General features: G+C 33.8%; 5 protein-coding genes across 15 annotated transcripts in view; 4 read left to right on the forward strand and 1 right to left on the reverse strand.

The window, feature by feature from the left end:
- The first annotated feature begins 177 nt into the window (after positions 1-177).
- LOC140664520 (CIMIP2 protein GA14893) lies at positions 178-2,940 on the forward strand. The gene is made up of 7 exons (XM_072889683.1): positions 178-573; positions 750-882; positions 982-1,078; positions 1,194-1,369; positions 1,486-1,539; positions 2,372-2,640; positions 2,871-2,940. The coding sequence occupies exons 1-7, from the start codon at positions 521-523 to the stop codon at positions 2,938-2,940; spliced, it is 852 nt and encodes a 283-aa protein (XP_072745784.1). The 5' UTR covers positions 178-520.
- On the reverse strand, positions 2,840-6,436 carry Kyat (Kynurenine aminotransferase). Its single transcript, XM_072891215.1, has 8 exons — positions 6,308-6,436; positions 5,134-5,270; positions 4,896-5,046; positions 4,477-4,713; positions 4,144-4,387; positions 3,895-4,061; positions 3,470-3,820; positions 2,840-3,366 (listed from the first exon to the last, which is right to left on the reverse strand). The coding sequence occupies exons 1-8, from the start codon at positions 6,338-6,340 to the stop codon at positions 3,310-3,312; spliced, it is 1,377 nt and encodes a 458-aa protein (XP_072747316.1). The 5' UTR covers positions 6,341-6,436; the 3' UTR covers positions 2,840-3,309.
- Positions 6,437-7,401: 965 nt separating this feature from the next.
- Positions 7,402-8,837, forward strand: LOC140665115 (E3 SUMO-protein ligase NSE2). The gene is made up of 5 exons (XM_072890855.1): positions 7,402-7,654; positions 7,840-7,997; positions 8,072-8,165; positions 8,282-8,471; positions 8,554-8,837. Exons 1-5 carry the CDS (start codon positions 7,576-7,578, stop codon positions 8,651-8,653), a joined length of 621 nt encoding a protein of 206 aa, XP_072746956.1. The 5' UTR covers positions 7,402-7,575; the 3' UTR covers positions 8,654-8,837.
- Positions 8,838-8,957: 120 nt separating this feature from the next.
- Positions 8,958-10,891, forward strand: LOC140665114 (uncharacterized). 3 transcript variants are annotated; one of them, XR_012046547.1, is made up of 5 exons: positions 8,960-9,620; positions 9,691-9,859; positions 10,093-10,208; positions 10,295-10,608; positions 10,758-10,891. XR_012046547.1 is itself a non-coding variant. In XM_072890854.1 (4 exons), exons 1-3 carry the CDS (start codon positions 9,177-9,179, stop codon positions 10,176-10,178), a joined length of 699 nt encoding a protein of 232 aa, XP_072746955.1. In that variant the 5' UTR covers positions 8,958-9,176; the 3' UTR covers positions 10,179-10,188; positions 10,295-10,891. The 3 variants fall into 3 exon arrangements, 2 of the variants coding, with proteins under 2 accessions (XP_072746955.1, XP_072746954.1); XM_072890854.1 differs by having other exon boundaries at positions 8,958-9,620; positions 10,093-10,188; positions 10,295-10,891; XM_072890853.1 differs by having other exon boundaries at positions 10,295-10,891.
- Positions 10,892-11,113: 222 nt separating this feature from the next.
- Positions 11,114-17,580, forward strand: part of LOC140665112 (uncharacterized) — a 51,358-nt gene continuing 44,891 nt past the window's right edge. For 3 of the 9 annotated variants that reach the window (XM_072890838.1, XM_072890844.1, XM_072890841.1), the window contains exons 1-2: positions 11,115-11,621; positions 15,140-15,664. In XM_072890838.1, coding sequence (XP_072746939.1) covers positions 15,397-15,664 — 268 coding nt within the window. In that variant the 5' untranslated portion in view covers positions 11,115-11,621; positions 15,140-15,396. Of the gene's footprint in view, positions 11,622-11,909; positions 12,105-15,139; positions 15,665-17,580 lie in introns of those variants that run through there. The other 6 variants (XM_072890847.1, XM_072890845.1, XM_072890846.1 and 3 more) reach the window with 4 other exon arrangements.

Genomic DNA, 17,580 nt, shown 5'->3' on the forward strand with positions numbered 1-17,580 from the left:
CTAATAATTAAAAAAACTCTTTAATTATAAGAAAAAGATTTTTCCGGAAAATAAAACAAAACATGCTACCGTCACGGTGGTCCCGTGAAAACTGGAAAGCGAAACCATAATCGTGCACCTTCTCCTGTGTGAGTACGTAACGCATGCTCTCCCTACTCTATCACAAGTAATCTCTCTTCTTTCTGCCTCTCTCTCTCTCTCTCTCTCTCTCTCTCTCTCTCTTTTCTCCTCTCTTCTCGTCATCCCTATGCTTCCCTTGTTGGTCGATTATCTCTTTAAACCCGCATTAATTCTTTGTTCATCAAAAGCTACTGCAAAGTCATAACGAGTGAAGTAACTGAGAGTAAAGTAAGAGTAAAATATCTGAATTTCAGTTGTTTAACAGTATGCCAATTAAATTAATAAGCTAAAGGAAAAATATATTTAATTAAAAGTAGAAAAAAACTAACTTTTTTGCAAAATTGACAAGTTTTCTCTTTTTCTTTTTTTTTTTCTTTTTTGAAAAAACCAATTTCACAGGATGACTGTTGGAACGGAATTATTAATTACGGCAGAACCTCATCTGATTCCAGGGTAAAAAAATTAACCTTCACGAAACAATAAATATTTAACATAAAATATTTTTTTGTCATTTATATATTAAAAACCAAATTTATAAACATTAATTAACAAGTAATTTAATAACTTATTGGCTTAAAAAAACGTTGCCCTGCATATTTTAAAAACGTCGCCTGGAATTTTCTTTTTAGATATACTGGTTATTGTCCGCAATATCAATTTAGATATGGTGAAACGTATGCAAAAGCCACGCATAAACTGTTGCTTGATCCTACGGTTAATCATACAAATACACTCATTTTATCAAATCGTACAACCGACGAGGTGATGATTCATATAATATTAGTCCCTAAAATATTTAATTATTTATGACATACCTATATTTTAATAATATTTATTGATTCCTTGATAATAAATATGTAGGCATGGAGACCTCCAAAAAGCAACATAAACATAGTTAATGCTCGTTTCAAAAGGACCGATCCTGTATTTGTTCACCCCATGTTACCAGGATATGAGGGTACTTAGCGGTTTCTTGTAGCTCTTATCACAAAGCAAACTGTCATAAAATTATCACAAGTCCACGTCATCCCATGAAACAAGTTCTTTTTTTGTACATTCTATATTTTCCTTAGGTTTCATACCAGGATTAACCGCTAGAATCGGACAGAGATACACGGTGGTCGCGACCGAAGGGCTTGCCGATTTCGAACGGCAACAATTACGAGTTAAGGCAACTTTAAATCGATTGAAAAAAACGATTGACATACAAAGCGGGCAGGCTGAACCGCGGAATTTGGAGGAACGTTTGGTGAGAGAGAAATATTCCAATCATTGGAATCCATCGTCCATAAAAATTGTTTTTAAATTAAAGAATCTTGGAACACAAGATTTCTTATCATATGTTTAATATTATTTTTATTATAGCTGAGTAAGAGCCTATTTAAATTACCCGTACTAGTCGTGCGACCTGAATGCATGGCAGCGACGAATTCGTCATGAATGAGATATGCGGGACATCGAAGAATCATACATATCTTTGTTTTATATATGAAAGAATAAGAAATTATATAATTTAATAAATTATATTACTTAATATCGTTAAAATAATTTTAAAAAATATTCTTTCTAAAAAACAATATTTATTACTTAATCGATCGCCTAATTACCATAAATATTTTTTTGCCCAACTAAATTTATCGCAAACTATTATTATTTTCTTCCCCTTCAACAATTATTATAAAACTTTAATTAAACTTATGTTAGACTCACACATTATGTATACATACTAACAAATTAATTTTTAAAATATTTCAATTTTTTAATTTTACGATATAAAATATAAACTATAAATATAAAGAGCATTATTTCATTCAATTGTTTTTGTAAATTGAATTTCTTTCGTCATTAAACGTATGCAGGTTATTAATTCTATTCTCATAAAATAGTACCTACAGCTATTGCATAATTACCAATAATTGAATAAAATGAAACTTTCCGCTAGCAAAAAGGACACGTGGTATTTCTTCATCCGCGAAAACGCGAGAAGTAAGCAATTAATTATGAGATTGCGTTAATTACGATTATTAATTATTCGGAATAAGTACAATCTTAATGTATCCTTTTACCGTACGATATAATTTTATAGAATTTGAACAATTTATATTATCTAAAAAAATATATACTTTTAAATTCTATATAAATTATTCAATATAATTATTTAACATAAACTTATATAATATCTAAAGTTGCACTTTATTTATTTAGTTTGCACAAAGCACATAATTTAAAACCGATTTAGAAAAATTTTTAGCAAAAAATAATTAACGCGGCCTTATTCCGTAAAGGATACGCGAGTCACGTTCCTCATGGATATGCATATTTAGAAAAATCGATTGTCCCATCGCCTGATAGTCTGTTGTATGATTTTACAAGCTGTCAAAAAGGAAAGAGTATGGAGTACGAGTCGGTGGCTATTGCGTATCCTAATCCTCCCTTACTTATCCAGCCTTCCGAGATTTACCATAAACACGTGGGAATGATACCAAATTATCTCGGACATGTTCCCGGAACGGTGTTCAGGCAAGTTTAATTAATTATTTAACTACATTATAAATGACATAAATGAAGGATCGAAGGATCCAAGGATTTATTAATCAAGGTGTCTAAATATTCGAAAAATCAGGATTAAAGGATGCATTATTCAAATAAGGATTCAAGTACGAGTCCAAAGAGAAAGGAGAATTTTTAAGGATCCGAGGATCTTAATATGTATCAGACATTTTTTTCAACAACATTTTTTTACTTCGTAGATGCGGCAAAACATTTGGAGCCGACACGATAGATGCCAAAAAATGGCTTCAAGGAGATTCCGCCCTGTAAATCTACTTTATAACGATATTGTTTGATGTTGTTCGATTATAAAATACATCATTGAATCGTATATAAACCACGCGAAAATGTATCAAAAATTTACAAAACTTATATGTATATAAATTTAATATAAGTATATTTATATATACAAATGACAAAGATAAAAGGGCACTGATATTATAAACTATAATGCTTCCACAAGAAATAAAAATCTCGGCTATGGCATCTTTCTAAGTGCTTTCTAATATATTAATCATATGAAAGCAATGTATAAAATATTATCCAATGCGAAATACGAGACAGGTATTAGTCAGCGAATATACAACATGCACACACATGCACACGTATTTTGCATGTGTGTGTACAGTTATATTTCGATTATTTAGACACCCATTTCTTCAAAATATCGGCAGCTGCCTTCAAATTTTCGTCTTTCTGTTAAAACGCAACAATTGATATTTAATAAACGTATGAAAGTTTGTCGCCTTAATTAAAGTTATAGCACTCACTTTTATTTTATGATAGTATTTTGGCTTACCTTTATAAAGCAGTATCGTACATAGTCTTCTGCCATATGTTTGTGTTCAGGACCATAAAACGCCGAAGGAGGAATACCTTGTAGACCGACATTCTTCGTCATCCATTTGGTAAATCTGTAATCCTTGTTCTCGTCCGTTTCCTCATGCAGCTTTACTTTATTTTCTAAAGCGGTCCAATTGGCGATCATAAAGTATCCACCCTCGGGTATCGTCGGCACCATACCGACTTCCCGAAGGAATTTTGCCATGTAGTCGCGCTTCGGTAACAACTCCCTTGCCAAACTATAAAAGTAGCAGTCCGGTTGACCAAAGCGTTCCAATTCCAATTCGAATCCAATAGCTATCGATTCCTTCAATAGAAAAAATAATTAAATTTTCTATTAAACAGTACAATTATGAAATATTTCCGTTAAAAAAAAATTACCTGAATCGGTGTGCTACAGGTATATACAGAGTTCTGATGTATCACTTGTAGATTATACAATAAATTTGCTGGGCCATAGGCCCAACCTATTTTCCAGCCTGTAACGCTGAACGTTTTGCCCGCCGATCCGATCGTGATGGTGCGTTCATACATATCAGGCAATGTTGCTGATTAAAATAAAAAAATAATTTTTTATAAGATATTCAAGAGTTTATGACTATTATTAATTATGTATTGCATAATTCTTACCAATTCTTATGTGCTTATTTGGTTCATAAACGATATGCTCGTAAACTTCATCAGAAACCACAAGAGTATTCCATTTTTTCGCAAGATTAGCAATAAACTGTAGCTCGTCCAACGTAAACACCTTTCCTATCGGATTATGTGGAGTATTGATAACGATGCCTTTAGTTTTGTTGTTGAAAAGACTTTCCATTTCTTTCCTATCAAATACCCAATCGCTAGAAGTGATGGTACTCGATGTAGATTTCTGTAAAACAGAGATGCAAATAATGTTAAATTATACATAAATATTCAATATATTAAAATTGTGAAAATTGTATTATTCAAAGTCTGTACTGGTTTTAGTGGTATATATCTGACAATTCCTCCGGCCATCTGTACTATAGGTACATAACAGTCAAAGAAGGGCTCAATAATGATCCATTCATCGCCAGGATTAGTGTGACCTTGTAGAGTAGCATACAATGCTTCATAAGCACCAGCAGTGACCAACACTTCCTTGTTTGGATCCAAGTCACGCTTAATAAACTTGGAGTAGACTTTTGCGATTGCATTTACTAATCTTGGATGACCCTGTAATGTGTTTATACTTATATTAATAAAATATAAAATTTCTTATATAATTTAAAAATGTGATAATTTTATCATCATTGCTGATTATTGTTTATGAATAATAATTATCTTGATAATATTATATTTGTAATTTATAAACAAAATATATAAATTGAATTAAAAATTAATAAACAGATACTTACAAATCCTCTAGTATATTGCTGCAAAAGTGGATTGTCACTTTTGGCAGTGGCAGCCAAAGCGTTAGTTATATTTTCTGGTGCAAAATAATCGGGAAATCCTTGGCCCAAATTCAATGGCTTATACTGCAGACTAAGCTGGATATATTCCACCCTAATCAAATAAATACAACAATACAATAATAAGTTTTTATATATTTTTATTACCACAAAAATTTATTAAAGTAATATCGCTACTTACCAGATAGATTTGTCATTGCCCTTTAAACGAGCAGGAAGATCAAATTTTGACATTCCAGTAATGCTTCTGATATCTCTCACTGTATTAAATGAAGCAATTTTACTCGCTGTTATCAGGAAACAGACTCTCGCTAGCATCTAGATAATGTAAACAAGCAAAGTCAATAAATGGTAAATTTTTCCTTATTAAAACACATTATATACTACAGTTTAAAATTTAAATGTTAAATAGGTCATTATGTTAAAGATTGTCACCAGAAGTGCAAAATATAAAATTACCTTTTATTTACAAGATTAAGCACAGATTAACAGTTAGCAGATTAATTTTCGCGACATCAGAATTAAAATACATTGTGTAAAAATATACTGTGTTCAAGTCAAATATATGTGCATAATGATAAAAACTTATATAACCCCTAATATCCTGTGTCATGGCGGGAAACTCAATTTTCGCAAAGATAGGAGTATCGCCATTTTTTTTAACTAACAATAAACTTGTTTCATCAGCTAATTATACTTGTTATTTAATTCTCAAAAACGTAGCACTAATCGAGTAACATATGTCGATAGGAAAGAATAGAAATCATAAGACATGACGAATACGTACTCAGTTATTCGTTGAATTTCTGGGTAGAAAACGAGATGAAGCAAATACGTTTGAGGAAACACAAAGATTAAAACCGATGATATCAAGCGGACGAAGTAAACGCGGACATATTAGTTGATATTAGTCGACTTATGCAACAAGTGTAACAAGTAACAAGTGGCAGATAAAACAAAGTAAAAAAAAATACTATCAGGATGGCCTGAGAGGGGAATATCTAACCACGTGAGGCGAGTCGAGCTACGCTATTGGTCGATGGAGATAAAGATAATTCAAATAAATTAAAAATCAAAACAGTGCAACACTGTTAAATAATTCGTTATTAATATCGAGGGTTAATTATATAAAATTATAATTTCTGTGAAAATGATTGCAAGATTATGAAATAAAGAGACATGAGATATATACATCAGTATTAAAATTATTAATATATTATATCGACTTATCGGGTGTAAAATTTTGCAAACTCGTTTTTGATCGAGAGCGTGGATGTTTAATCTTTATTATCTTTACTATTGCATACATTTTTCAAAGTTTAAAAGAGCAAAAGGTGGGAAAAAAGAGATCTTACCGAGAGCGCGTAGAAAATCGTGACGGTTTTCATGATGGATATAGACTCGCTCTGATACAATTAACGCGTGTGTCAAATAAAAAATGAAAGGCAAAGGCTAACTACTTTCACTTTTCAGTAGTCCACCTTCGATTTGTCGAAAGACAGATTCGAGTTGTCACAATAACGTCCCCTTCCTTTTATTCGCGCGCGATTTTCTATCGCGCGTCATCGACGAAATGTTTTTAAAGACCCGCAACTCGCAGTAAGTTTTTGGGCTTTTCAATTTTTATATCTGGGAGTAATTCAAGCTTACGTAGACGAATTTGCATATAAACGCATAAGGCCTGGTCTACAATAGAATCGTAAAAGTCGTAAGTCGTAAGAAATTAATCCATTTGATTCGATTATTCTTCTCTAAATTTAACTGTGATTGGTTAGTTTCTTACGACTTATGACTTCCGATTCTATTGTAGATCAGGCCATAAATTTAAAGAGGAATAATCGAATCGGATTCATTAATTTCTTATGACTTACAACTTACAATTCTATTCTAGACTAGGCCTAATGCGTGTGTGTAAAAAAAATTAACCAATTAAGTCTGGTCTACAATAGAGTCGTAAGTCTTAAGTCGTAAGAAATTAACCAATCACAGTTAAATTTAGGCAAGAATAATCGAATCCGATTCTAATGTATGTACATACATACACAGAGCTGCTTTCGCGACGAAATCAAAATATGATCCGTGCGCTGTGATTGGTCAAATTTGACATTTCATTATCATTGGTTCTTTCTTCAATGCCGTATCGATCATCAGCTACACACGAGTATATAATAATTTCTTGTGCAGTAGCATTATTATGATTTTCCATTTCTTCAAAAGTATTGTATTTTTTTTTACAATAGAATTAAACATTTTTAGAAATGTTATCAACCTTATTATATATACCTGTGTATAACATATTGCATCAATTTTCTGTGCATATGCATTATGCATGCAAGTCACCACTGAAATAATTGGCATACAAAATATGAATTAATGCAATATAAAAAATATAATATATTACAACCAATTATATATAAATTGATAGATATAGCTAAAATAAAATAAGTTTCTTTTACTGTTTCTTGCAAAAAATTCTCATCAAGGGCAGTCAACTCTATAGAGTTTATTGATAAAGGTTGTTTATTAAATGGCGTCAAACGTCAGTTTGTTTGGTTACCGGCCAAGTGTCGCCGAAAAGAAATTTGACTGGCATTGATATATACCTCGAACAATTATATACAAAATGGCACAATCTCAGCAAATGATAGAGACTCTCGACGATTGTATTGTGAAAACGGCGGATAATATTATGAAACACTTCGGTAAGATTCTAGCGAGGTTAGAAATACATTTTAGGAATAATACAATTTTTTTTCCAAATACAATATCTGTAATTTTGCATGTTTTTCTTTTATACTTGCGCATGTTGTTTCAATTGCAGATAAGTAGTAAAAATCAAAATATATAGTCTATCTCAAAATATTAAAAAAAAAAATTATATTTTCAGCTGGTGAAGATGAGAAGAAAAAATTATTGGAAGAGTTGAGAGAACTCTTGAAAGAAAATTGTAGCGAAACTACAAGAATGGCATCTGCAAATGCAATTAGAGAGGAAATGGAATTCACTTTTGAAGCAGAATCTAAGAATATCGAAGATATTATAAAAGTAAGACAATCTTAACTTAAAGAGTTTTTAGTTTTTTTGTAAGATTTTATTCATGTTTACTATATTTGCAACAGCTGTATAGAGACACTTTATCTAATATCAAAGTTGATTCATTGGAATATAACAGACTATTGGAGTATGACCGTCAGATTGAAGTATTGCTTCAAGGTAATTCCTAAAGTAGAAATTCTAATCTAATATTCATTTTTAAGATATTCCTTTTCTGAGGACACTATAAATAATATAAATTAACATAAATAATATAAATAATATACATTTTTTAGCTAATAAAAATGCATCAAATAATGGGCTGGACGACACAGACGCGGATTTGCAATTGACAGGTCGCGACATAAACGTAATTGATCCAATTTCAAAAACAAGGATGACCGATCCAGTGAAAAATGCAGTCTGTGGTCATGTATATGATAAAGGAAGCCTTATTGCAATGTTACAAAAAAACAAAAATACCAGGTATATTTTTTTTAATACATAATGCTACATATTGAAATATAGTACTGCACTATGTTACAGAGTATTTGTATAATATTAACAGATGTCCTGTGGTAGGATGCAACAGCACAGACTACATAGACTTAAATCAATGTCGCACTGATATTGTGACAAAAACGTACCTGGAAAGAAACCCTGCTTGAAAGCAGGATTAACCCTGATTTGAAAGCAAATGATGCAAGAATCTATAAATATATATTTATATATTCCTAATATATATAATTAATGTATAGATTCTTGCATTATTATTGCATATTTTAGCATATATATAAAACATATTTTTTATACTAATTATCTTACATTGTACAAAACTTGCTTTAACGTCCAATTAATTATTCGTCAATATAATTCAAGAAACTATTATATCTCTTTATAAAATGAAGAAAAGAAAATAATAGATAAAAAAATTTATAGTTATATTATGTTATATATTCTTTAGAGAGAATATATTGTGATACTGATTTTATATTGTATTTTACTTATAAAGTAAATTATAATACAATTATATAACAATTGATTTCGATTTTTGTGTTAGGTATATCTGACGACGCTATTTCAAGTAACTCGCAATTGCAGATTGCAGTCGATTGCGTATGCGTATAATAAAACTAATTGCGCTTACGTTCAATCGGATCGCTACCGATCGATAATGATAAAACTCAGGCTATGTTTACGTTTGTTCTCTTATTTACATTTTTAGTTCTATCACGCATTCGTACTGTCGGTGATGCGTTCGATTGGGACTTTCCAAGATCGCCCGCATCGACCATAATTACCGAAAACATTTACGGAAATGTCCCATATGCAGAATTTAAAGTTTATGAGGATTTTGTACTGTCACCACGACGTCGTCTTTTAGAATATCCACGATGGATCAAGCAAGCATATCGCAGCAATGATTACAATGTTGTTCGAAAACGACATCAATTTCGAAATAAACTCGACGAGAACAGATCTTATCGCTCGGCCGTAAACGACGACGAAAATAATAATGAAGAGGAAGAAGAAGAAGAAGAAGAAGAGAACGAGGAGGAGGAGGACGAGGGCAACGAGGAGAACAAGCTTGATGACGAAGAGATTGAAGAACAGGATGAAAACGAGGAAGAAACGGTGAACGAGGAACCCAGCGAGATCTACGATTACGGTTAGTTGAAGGCGAAACTCTTGCCGCATTTTCCAGGTCGCAGCCGTCAGAAGTGGGTCCAGGAGTCGCGGGGTGAGATCCGGTTATGTGCCGTTTGGAGGTAAGGTCAATGGACGCGAGAGACAGGAAGTCGTAAGGATCAGAAGATCAACTACCGAGAAATGTGAGAACGGGTCGACGGAATCGCCGCAATATTATGAATACGGTGAGGACGCATCGAGGAGAGAAGAACATTATCATCTTTTCTCATTTTTTTTAGATACGATATCTTAAAATTAAATTAACGATCAAAGAGTCTATTTAGTCATGCTAAATCAAACGTGAAAAAAAAATATTACAATTCTACTATTCACAGAGCTTTTCCAATTTTTTTATCTCGACAAGTTTTACCAATATTTTTGTAAATCGTCTGTTATACTGTAAAAAAAACTTTTTTAGAAATCGAGGTGAGAAATAACCAATGTCGAAGAGTATTCCTCGCAAAAATGCTCGGCGTGAATTTTCTGCTTTTCTTGCTCACCTGAAAATTTCGGGGTACGAAGAAAAAATGCGCGGTATATTTTATATTAAATGAAATTTTATAATATTGTGTGAGCTATAAAAAACCTTTATTTATAAATATTTCGTCTGAAATTTGCAGAAAAAAACGATACATATCTTTACTTGAACATAAAGTCGGATAATCGAGAAATGATGAAGATGAAAAGCGTACTCGAGGATGGATAAATCCTGAATGATGAATAATCTTGAAATTCAACTTGAACGAATCCGGATCAATAGCACAAACACGTAAAGGACCTTGATTTTTTCGAGTTAGATTATCAACACTAAATACAATCATCAATCTCATGCCCACAAGGTCAAAAGCTATTACGCGCCTTTCTTCGTAGTTATTGCGTAGCGCTATAATGATCGATCGAATGTGTATCATTTTTCTTTAGAAACGCTAGCACAGTAAAGAACTCGATTATCTAAAAAATATTTTAATTATTTGTAAAATTAGAAAAAATGCGCGTATATGTATTTTGTGTACAACTCAAGTAAATAATAAGGTAATGAGTCATAATATTCATTATATCTCATTATGTTTCGTATGACGTAAGGATTTGTGAGTGATTCGAATGACGCAAAATTCATAGTTTGACGTGTATTTTAATTCAAACTTTCATCGAAGCGTTGCGGAGAAATTTAACTAATACTCTGGAGAGAAAAATAATTGAAAACTACCAGAAGAAGACAAGGCTAAAAGATTTACTTTCAAACGCAATCGATATCGCGTGAAATTCGCTGGAGCCTCGATCGAGCCGACAGATGGCTTTACGAACGCTACCGCGTCGAAAGCGGCTGCGCGCGCCTCGCGTCGCCCGATTGGCCGCGATTCCTACCATGTGGTCGCGCGGCGCGGGTGGGGATTGGCCGGCGTGGCCGCGCATCGTGGACGAAAGTAGCGCGTTTCCTTGTAGTATTTACACCGCGGTGCGTAAAGTCTAATCGTCGATCGATGCGCCTCGCTTCGATCCGCAGTGCGGCAAACTTACTTTTCGTCCAAACGAAACAAAATAAAACCAAAGCAAACGAGAGGAAACGAAGCCGCGCGGACTCGCGGAAAAACCCACCGTCTCTCGGTATGACGACAATATCTCGTGCCATGTTTCCTCGCTCGCTCGACGTACGTGCTTCGATCGTACCTGTGGATCGACGTGAGTGAGTGCGCCATGTTCGCGCGTCGCGGCACGTCACCGGCTTGACATCGCTCTGCAGCGATTCGCGACAAAGAAGTGGACAAGTGTATATATATATATATATATATATATATATATATACATAGTTTCGCGTGGTGAAGCGACGACGTGGTAACGCACGAGTGCGCTTGCGACGCGGAAAAAAAATACGTTGTGTCGAGCGGAGTGTACGCGGAGAGGTGTCGCCGTCAACACGTCGTGGGATCGTGGAATGCACGCTGACAGGTAGATAAGCCGCGCCGCCGCACTTCTCGCTTCTCACAGAAGTGCGGTGTATCCTCTTTTATCGTGCTATAACACACATCGTTCTCTTTATAGCTCTCTCTCTCTCTCTCTCTCTCTTTCTCTTTTTCCGACAAGACGCTCGCATACGCAACTTGGACCATCTCCTTTTCCCTTTCTCTTTCTCTCGTTCTGTACGGATATGTCTATTTACGCGAGCGTCTTGTCTATCTATCTCTCTCTCTTTCTCTCTTCCTCTTTTACTCTGCCGGGATATCTGGATAATACAACTCTGTCTCTCTTTCTCTCTCTTCGTATCTCTCTTGCATTTTGTTTCTCTTCACGGTCGTTTTGCTACGCGTGTTGCCGTTCTTTCGCGTTGAGGAATCGCCAACGATGGAGCGAATAAAGACACCTTGAAAGCTCTGCGGTTTAACTTTTCGGAATATTCGTGTCGTGAACTCGTGAAAAAAAAAAGAATCCCAGGTTTTTATAAATTTGTTAATTGTTTGGGATTTTAATTTTTTTAAAAATGTTTTTAAAATCTATATCCTTGAGTTTTCGAGACTTAAGATGCTTCTGTATTTTTACATGCTTGTAAGAAAAAAAATATATAGTCTCTTTACATCAAATTATCGGAACATGTCTATAGGAGTGATTGAAAAAAATTTTGACATTAAATAGTTAAAGTCACTGTTATCTGCGCAATGAAAAAAGGCGTTATGTAAAGTGAAAGTGTCCGCGTGTAGTCGGACGTGCATTACAAATATATACATTGACGTGAAGGTGCAACGGAGAGTGTGCAAGCGCGAATGCAATTTTTTGATTAGCGATCCTGAATCGTGACACTATTTCCGCAACGTTTATCAGAAACAGCACTCGAGAGAGAAATCGATATCCGATTGATATTTCATTCTCTTTTTTTTTTTAGATTCGATATATTTGCAGGATATTACGATAGAATAAAGTACGACTTATTAATTGAAGAATCGATAGCTGAGAATAAATTCTGCAACACTCTGTGCATTGAAATATTCTTGCGATTATCGTGAAAAATATAGGATGACATAGTTTGAACAAGTAATAAAAATGTGAATCATGTGATCTTTATTCTCCGACACATTTATCGGTGATCGTTTTCCGGTTCTCCTTTGCGATCGCGATACTTTCTATGCTTTTGAAATAAATCCCCAAGGACGTTATCACAGAGCGTGAATGGCGATAGCGATTATCTCGATCAGGAGAGTACATTCATCGATTGCACGAATGATCTCTCTTCTCACTTGGATAAAAAAAGTCAGACAACTTGATTAGCTATTATTTTTGTACTCTTCATAATCGTCATTATATATAAAACCACGTGTTATTGCAAAATGTCTTATTATCGGATAGAATTATATATCTTTTATGCTATCATTAAATTAAGGCATAAAGGCTGTAGCCGGATAAGTATACAAAAAGTGTCCCCGATGAGTTTTCAAATAATACTTGGCCTGTCACTTCCTTATATATATTGTAAAAAAAAATTTCCTTAAAATTTCAACTCCTTACCTTTATTATTTTCTGAATTATCGAGAAAAATGTCATTTTTTTGTTTTTATTTTTCTTTTCTGTAAATATTTGAGATGATCTTACATTGATTTTTTTTAATACTTATCAACAAAAGACAAAAAAAATGTTTTTTCATTAATCTCGAATAAAAACTCAAGTTTTAAAAAAAGAATGAAATTAAGAAATGGCCTTTTTAACATGTTCCTTTCGAGGTTCAATCATCAAACTTTTAGAGCATATCCTTTTTATATGTCTCAATATTCTGAAATTTTTTCAATTTTTTCGAGTTGGTGCAACATGGTGAAAAAAAATGAAAATTTTTTTTATTATTTTTTGATAATAGGACGGAAAATTATTTATTTTTCTTGTGATCTCTTTTTCTCTATAATTATAATAGTAATGATAATAGTAATAATAATAATTGTAATAGTTATAATTACACTGCAAAGTAGAAATATTTTTTATGCAAAAAAACTTTTCACAAATACAACTTTTAAATTATTTTTGCATAAAAAATATTTTTATCCTGCGGTATAATTATTATAAGTATTATAATTATTATAATTACTACTATAATTATTACAAGAAAATAAATAATTTTCCGTCTTACTACCAAAAAATAATAATTTCCATTTTTTTATTCGAGATTAATAAAAAAATACTTTTTTTGTGTCTTTTGTTGATAAATGTTCAGAAAAAAATCGATATGGGATCATCTCAATATTTACAGAAAAGAAAAATAAAATCTGAAAATAACGTTTTTCTCGATAACTCAAGAAATTAAATAGAATTAGGAAGCTGAAATTTTGAGCAATATTTTTTTTACAGTGAGGACATGACAGGCCAAATGTTATTTGACAAACTCGTCGGAGACACTTTTAGTAAGTTTATCCGGCTATAGTCTTTGTAGTTTTTTTTTTTTTTTTTTTAGTTTTCAGAATTTTTAATTTTTGAAGCAGTTATATCTTCGCGATATCTTCCTTCTTCTTTGTTTGTGTTTTTAAGCCTTTTCCTACTTAGCATTCCTTTATGACGATTTATTTTGGAAGATTGTCAAGGGCGCCGCATCGTACGTATCGGCCTTAAGCCACTCGGTCTGTCTGCCGAAAGAAATACGACGGTAATAACATTTCTGCCGCTCGTGGAATCGCGAAGGCCGACCAGGGGGTGACGGGGAAGAAGGGGAGAGAGAAGGGCGACGACCCGCGATCTTTATCCAATTACACAAACCTAACTCCCACCTGGGTAAAGGATTCCCTTCGCTGCCGTGTCATGTAAATCCGCGCCTCGCGGCAATATTTAACGCCTGCCTCAGGCCCCGGGCCCCGGGTCCCGAGCCAGCCCCAGGTACGCATACTCGTTAAAAGGCGTATTTCTATCGCAGGAGAGATGCAGGCCGTATCTTCTCTCCTTTTTCTCTCTCTCTCTCTCTCTCTCTCTCTCTCTCTCTCTCTTCCTTTCTCTCGCGCGAGTAAGCTGGGTGGATCTCGCGATACCTCCCGATACGGCCGATGAATCGCGAACGGATTCCATCGCAAATTCCTCCTCATCCGTGTATTCCAGCTTGAAAATTCCACCGGGGAAAGTTTGAGGCAGTCAGAGCTGTCGTTATCTAAGATGATTTTAAATCTAAAGTCATAGATTGTACTGAACTTTTGGAAAGAACAAAGATTTAGAAAAATCGAAAGAACGCACGCACATTTAAAAATACCGATAATTCTAGTATCTTTTATAAAAGAATGTAGTTAAAGACTATACTATTCTTCGATGCCTGTTAAAACAGTTGAAAAAATATCTCTGATAAAATTTTTATGAAAAAAGTATGTTTTAAATTTCTCAGAAAATCGTAAAAATTAACGGCGCTAATGTGTGTGTGTGTGTGTGTGTGTGTGTGTGTGTGAGATTACAACATTTTCTATCTTCATATCTTTTTCTATAAAATTAATCGAGTTAAATCGTTTCTATTTCAGTGGCCCCCCCGCGCGGACATATTCGAATGGTAGAAGGGTTCGACATCCGGATCTGGATGATGCCGAAATCACGCCGAATCTGACGCCGAATCAGAACGTTCTCTCCCCGGCCGGAAAGAAACGGCGCGGCTTCCGGTGCTGTATTTGTAGTGGAGGGATATGAAGGAGAGGCGGAAAGGGGGTTTACAGTTCGTCGGAGTTGCTAACGATCGTCGGTACCGATCGTGGACGAGGCGAGGAATCGTCACCATCGTACGATGATGAGCGGGAACGACTCGAGCGCGACCGCGACGTTGACGTCGACGCCGACGCCGACGCCGACGAGCGTCGCCGTCGTCTCCGCGGCTTCTTCCGCCGCGGACGAGGAGGAGGAGGACTCGGCGGCCTTGACTCTGGACTGTGTCGAGTCCGCTGCCGATATGGACCTGGTGAACGGACCGAATCCCTGGCTTCCGGCCTACGGTTTCCAGCTGCAGCATCATTCCCACTTTCAACCGACACACTTGGAGGATTTACGGGCTAATGGTTCGTATGTTCTCTCTTTCTTTCCGTAAGGTTTTTTTCACACACGTGCATTCTCTCTATCTCTTTTTCTCTTTCTTCCTGTTGACGTTTGACTATTCGCATTTAAGCTTAAACGCGCGTTCAACGCAGTTCAACGGTTTAATTATTTGCTGCATATACACATATGTGTATTAACATATATTTAAATAATTTTTTTTATTTAATATTCTTAATGTTTTCGTCTCTCGTCGTTTTCTACAATTAGAGTTGCAATTTAAAATTCTTTACCCCAATAAACAAAGAAATAATCTCTTATGGAATCTTGGGCGCAAAAAACAAAGATTTATTATCCTTTTTTTTTCTTCCTCTTCACCACGTGTGACTCTCCTTCTGAGAGCGGGCGTACAACAACAGACCGGGATACTGTTAAATCGCTCTTCTCGACGTAATTTTACGCGCGATTATAGTGATCTAGGTCGTTACTCGCGGCTCGTTACACTAAGCGATTGACCCTTTTAATTCGAAATTACGTATTAGAGCTTGGGAAAGGAAATGTTTTATAATATTCACAATACTTGTTGAATCTATTTTAAGATTGAAGAGATATATTCTGCAGCATCTTGTATAGCAAATAATGTGTTGATATAAGAAATAAAGGCATATGTTATACATCAGGGTTGGCTGACAAAGTCGAGTGAGTAGAAAATATCATGGTAAATTTTTATACTGTCCTGGACTTAATCCAATGGATTAAACTGGCTGAAACTATAAGAATAATACTAATATATGACACTAAAATATATTTATATAACTTTATGCAAAAATATATTTTTGTTTTAATTAATAAATCATACTATATTATATTTATATTTAAAAATATTATATTTAAAAAAAATAAAATAATAAAAAAGTCTTTTAATTCAAATTAATAAATGAAATTTTTAAAACAAAAAGTTTGGAGATAAAAATGTTATTAAATTTTTTATTAATTTTTAGTTTAATAAGAAAAATATTAAAGAAATAATATTAGTAGAATTGAAAATTTTTATCAATATGGGTTCGCGTTTACCATTCAATATCTAACAAAAAACTAATTTATTTGCTATTAAAAATTAATTTATTTCTAATCTATATTACGGCTTTTATTTTAGATAAAAAATCTTTAATTGTATAGAAAATACTCAGTTGACAAATATCAATAAAAGGTTTTTCATTAACTTTTTTGATGGAAAATATCAATTTTTACTGGTTTTTACCATTGTCATGGATTTTGTCCAAAAAAATATGGAATTTTGCCAACCTTGTTACACATACGTATAAAAGATTTTTAATTTAGAAATTTATTATATACAAAATACTTTTCTAAATTTATTACATTTTCATTAAATATATTTTATATATAAGAGATGATATTTATCAGGTTTTAATTAAAATTAACATCAACATAAAAAACGATTAAATGAGTGGCACATTTATGGAAGTTTAAGAACGTGAGCGATTTTTTTTTTTTTTTTTTTTTTTTTGGCATCTCTCTCATTCATGTTTAAGTAGAAAGTAACGTGCTATTAAAGAACGATCTGTATGCAAAGTTGCCCGTTTTCTAAAGCCGCTGGAAATCGTGGTAATGATATCGGCCTCGTCGTCGATATCTAGAGCGTAATAGACGACGCGGCGGCGGCAGCTTTGAGAAGGCTCTGGGAAATCGTTGAAAATAATGCATTTTGCTTTTCGATAATACGCGCAAGCAATGTCAATCGGTTATCTTCGGCCAAGGTTTGATCGTTGAAATTACAATCGCGGAAAGTCGCTCGAAAATGCGCATGACAATCGACAATAATAATCGAGAAACGAGATTCTCTGGATTTTTCAATTGCGCTTAATGTTTTGAATTTACCGTAATTTTTATTCAGCCATGTCTTGATGAATTTTGAGGAGCA

The sequence above is a fragment of the Anoplolepis gracilipes genome, chromosome 4, assembly GCF_047496725.1.
Source record: "Anoplolepis gracilipes chromosome 4, ASM4749672v1, whole genome shotgun sequence".
Classification (NCBI taxonomy): domain Eukaryota; kingdom Metazoa; phylum Arthropoda; class Insecta; order Hymenoptera; family Formicidae; genus Anoplolepis; species Anoplolepis gracilipes.

Bases quoted from the DNA above. Each gene is read 5' to 3' on its own strand.
- LOC140664520 (XM_072889683.1), top strand. From the start codon at position 521: ATGACTGTTGGAACGGAATTATTAATTACGGCAGAACCTCATCTGATT. The intron at 1,079-1,193 runs GTACTTAGCGGT...TATTTTCCTTAG, and splicing joins CATGTTACCAGGATATGAGG to GTTTCATACCAGGATTAACC. The intron at 1,540-2,371 runs GCAGCGACGAAT...AAAAATTTTTAG, and splicing joins TCGTGCGACCTGAATGCATG to CAAAAAATAATTAACGCGGC.
- Kyat (XM_072891215.1), bottom strand. From the start codon at position 6,340: ATGAAAACCGTCACGATTTTCTACGCGCTCTCG. The intron at 5,271-6,307 runs GTAAGATCTCTT...TACATTATCTAG, and splicing joins CGATTTTCTACGCGCTCTCG to ATGCTAGCGAGAGTCTGTTT. The intron at 3,821-3,894 runs GTAATTTTTTTT...TTTCTATTGAAG, and splicing joins CCTGTAGCACACCGATTCAG to GAATCGATAGCTATTGGATT.
- LOC140665115 (XM_072890855.1), top strand. From the start codon at position 7,576: ATGGCACAATCTCAGCAAATGATAGAGACTCTCGACGATTGTATTGTG. The intron at 7,655-7,839 runs GTAAGATTCTAG...TTATATTTTCAG, and splicing joins TAATATTATGAAACACTTCG to CTGGTGAAGATGAGAAGAAA. The intron at 8,472-8,553 runs GTATATTTTTTT...TAATATTAACAG, and splicing joins CAAAAAAACAAAAATACCAG to ATGTCCTGTGGTAGGATGCA.
- LOC140665114 (XM_072890854.1), top strand. From the start codon at position 9,177: ATGTTTACGTTTGTTCTCTTATTTACATTTTTAGTTCTATCACGCATT. The intron at 9,621-9,690 runs GTGAACGAGGAA...CGCATTTTCCAG, and splicing joins ATGAAAACGAGGAAGAAACG to GTCGCAGCCGTCAGAAGTGG. The intron at 9,860-10,092 runs GTGAGGACGCAT...AAACTTTTTTAG, and splicing joins GCCGCAATATTATGAATACG to AAATCGAGGTGAGAAATAAC.